At 34.3% G+C, this 3899-nt stretch overlaps 1 protein-coding gene across 1 annotated transcript; it reads right to left on the bottom strand.

The window, feature by feature from the left end:
• Positions 1-2694: 2694 nt before the first annotated feature.
• Positions 2695-3639, bottom strand: LOC121247523 (ethylene-response factor C3-like). Its single transcript, XM_041145867.1, has one exon. The coding sequence runs from the start codon at positions 3516-3518 to the stop codon at positions 2859-2861; it is 660 nt and encodes a 219-aa protein (XP_041001801.1). The 5' UTR covers positions 3519-3639; the 3' UTR covers positions 2695-2858.
• Between the last annotated feature and the right edge of the window lie 260 nt (positions 3640-3899).

The following is a 3899-nucleotide window of genomic DNA, read 5'->3' on the forward strand; positions in this document are numbered from 1 at the left end:
ACAATTGAGGAGGACTATATATAGTCCTCCTATGCACGGCTGGCCTTAAAGGCCAGCCTTCAATAGTCTTGTGTAACGCATGGCTTTAAGCCATGCGTTACACAAGATACGTTACAAGTAACGTTACTTGTAACGTTACAAGTAACGCATGGAGGGGTCAGCCCCACGTGGGCGCCCCTCCAACTAATATTTATAAAGAATGAGCAATCTTTTCTTCTAGAATCGGTTTTATGATATGAGTTAGATCTATGAATTTCTTCATAGTATCAGAATCTGCCACATAACGAATAAGATTCACACTACTTATTTCGTGACAAATATTATAAAAAAAATATTAACCTGCACATGAAGGAAGATGTTGAGAAATAATCTCATATTATATAGAAATAAAGTTTTAGACATGTTTATAAAAAATAAATAATTATCTCTTGAACTAATTTTAAGAGATAAGTTATATTATAAATTTCTTAGGTTCTTTTTGTTTGAAATTGGACCCCAAATAATTAATATTCAAACTGACACCATGGTCATTTCGATCTGCACCAGCAGTATTTCATCCTTTTTTTAATGCATGCTTTCGTGGCCCGCCACTTCTTGTTTTTTTCTTCTTTGATTTTGGTCATCTTGCATTTCATGATCTCCGTTTCATTTCAGAGCTTTATCCCTAGCTAGCTTGCTTGCCAACCATAAATATACATAGTCTTCCACGTTAAATACTACCAATCATAGGAAATAATGTCTCAGCCCACAGTATATATCAATCTTATATAAAGGACGTTCCTGTTATAAATTAATGGATTCTTTTTTAACATGATCATCACCCCGGGCCCTTTTTGTCTCCCTTCGTTGCACCAAAATAACTTAATAGGAAAAAAAAACTATCTTCGTTTCTATGGTGCTAGCTTCCCAGCAATCTGATCAGGCTAATTAATTAGTATTTTAACCAAAAAAGAGAAAACAGCTTAAAGTTCATTAATTATTGGTCATTTTCAGGTTACGTACGTAGTACGTACTACTGCCTCCCATAGATTTTAACTCAATTCAGAAATCACGAAGTACTTTCTGCTGGATTTAAAAAGATTACATGATCTCAAAGGATAGTAACTATTATTTTTAAATTTCTTTTTTAAATTAAAATTTATTTTAACTTCATATATTTTAATATATATATATATATATTAATTTATTTACATTTAAATATATTATCCGAACAAGATTCATAAAATATTACTATTTATATATCAACTCACATAATTTAAAATCATTTCAATATCTAAACACATTCTAAATTTTCTAGATTTTGTTATTCATGTTGTCATGAATGTCGTGTTCTATCATTAACTTGTGCAAAATTCAAGTTCTATTAATATCCGAATTCCTATTTTGAAAAGACAAATTAAGATCATTAGTCGAAACTCAATATTAATTAGAATCATTCCAATACTCGTTCATGTTTCTTGATAGGCTAACCATATATGAATCTAAGAATTAATTTTATGCACGAATCTTTGTAAGAATGAATTAATTGACAAGTGGGAAAGCGATTTATACTTCTCATGCATATAATGTAATTAGGGTTCTTCGTAATTAAAGCTTGTTGCATCATAGACTAATTAAAATCAACTCAACGGAATCAAATGGATTCTACATATTCAAACCGGTATCCTCGAGTCCCCATACGATCCTTGATTCAATTAGAAAAATATTTTACATAACTAGTAATGCTATATACAGTCGTAAAGTACATATATATTATGTAGTCATTTTGAAAAAAATATAAGATTCATTATTAAAAAATTAATTTTTTTTATATAGATCCTATATTTATTATTTTTTTCAAAACGACTAGATGACACTTACGTAATTACAACGACAACTATCATTTATTTTACACAAAATATGGTAGGGAATAAATTTTACTGTTTCTTGAACAGTAAATTATTTGTTCCCTTTCCATATTTTTATTCTGTGGAATTGGGCACACTCAATTATATTAAAAACTATAGATTTTATTTTCTTTAATTACCGGCCTTCGGTATCATCAGGCGGGTTGATGTAAGCCAACAGTTAAACCTAATTGGTTTTTGGCCTTTCGTTTATGTCTTTCGTAGTAATTACCAAGGTACTATGTATAATCTGGCTGCCATAGTATGCCTCCATTATAACTCAAAGGTGATTTAATAATAATAAGAAATCGTTCTCTATTAAAGAAAAAAAAAAGTTAAACCCTACGTGGGTCGGCGTGAGAAAGATCGATTCCCTTGACTTGGTCTTCATTACGTACTTCGTTAAAAACCAACAAAAAAAGAAAAAAAAAGAAAAGAAAAATCAAACCAGGGATGCATGCATGCATGAATTCATATGAGATTGATGCAAACGCTACGTTTTTAACACCTGGATGTGGCAATTTTGTGTTAAATAATAATAAGATTGGTACAAATAATAATAGGCTAAAATGACGACTACTTGGATATTTGGGGTTAGAAAGTGAACGTATAGAGCACTTCATATCGTCGGTAGACCTGATCGTTCCTATCCTTTCGCTGGCAAGCTTTTCTCTTGTCTCGCTCGGCCATATTAGTTGACTTTAAGTCATCTCAGTTTATCAGGTCTAACAAGTTACTACAAACTTCCTTATCGATTTACAATACCCAAAAACAACAAGGGATATCATAAATTAAGATACAGATTTCAAAGCTAGCACGATCATCATTCCTATCATTTCAATGAAATCTTGGAAGAATAACGAGAAAAAAAAATTAAAAATTAAAAGAACACAATTATGATTTGATATCGATAAGCCCAGATAGAAGTGGTTGATATTTATATATTGATTCACCAAGGCCTGGCTAGCACTCTCAGATCGATGAAGTTAAGAGTTCTTCCAAGTAATCTGCCCCCAAATCCTCCAACACGACCACATTCTCGATCCTAACATCTCTCTGTTTGCTCTTCTTGCTTACAGTTTTCCTTCTCATGGAGTGCTTCCTCTTAAGAGCCACCACAGGCGAACACCCATCTTCGGAGGATCCATAATTCATGTCCCTGAGCGAGTCCCGAACTCTTTCGACGGGAAAATTGAGTATAGCCGAGGAACCTCGCATGGCAAAAGCTGCTTGATCATAAGCCAAAGCCGCTGCTTCGGCACTGTCGAATGTTCCTAACCATACCCTTATCCCATGCCTCGTGGAATCCCTTATCTCCGCCGCGAATTTCCCCCACGGCCGCCTCCGGACGCCTCTATAGGACTTCTCCTTCTTAGGATTTTCCTCGGCTTCAGAGCTCACCTCTTCCTCCTTAACCCGGTTCGAGCATGTTTCCGATACTTCTTCTTGGTAATTGGCCTTAGAAAGCAAGCCAAAAAGTAACATTTCTTCCGAGTCATTTTCATTGAAAGGAAGAGAGTAATCGGGATGGTCGAAATTTAGGCCGTCCCAAGAGAGAGATTCCGGGGACTCGAAGGAAGATTCCGATGAGAAATCGGAACTTGGGGAGTGGAAGATCAATGACAACTCCATGTGAATGAATGCGTTGTGGAACAGAGTTTTTTTGTTTTTTGGTTTGAAAGTGTCCTGTAGGGTGTATGGGTATAGCTTTTTTTCTCAGTAGGCCATGTTGTGTTAGCTAGAAGTTTGAACCACGCATACTCGTATATATACCCGACTGGGGAAGCAAAAAGGATGTGGTAGCTTTATTTAATTGCTTGATTTTTTAATTATTTTTTAATTGTATTATTATTATTTATTATTATTATTTTTTTAATTTTAATTTTAATTTTTTTTATTGTTTGCTAACTAGGTGTGACAGTAGCTTGGCAAATTGCACACATGGGTCAATTGAAGCATGGTGGGCGGGTCAGAAGGGCTACTTGCAGTGACCTCAGCTCGTGATCTCAACTT

This window comes from Juglans microcarpa x Juglans regia, chromosome 1S, assembly GCF_004785595.1.
Source record: "Juglans microcarpa x Juglans regia isolate MS1-56 chromosome 1S, Jm3101_v1.0, whole genome shotgun sequence".
Classification (NCBI taxonomy): Eukaryota; Viridiplantae; Streptophyta; class Magnoliopsida; order Fagales; family Juglandaceae; genus Juglans; species Juglans microcarpa x Juglans regia.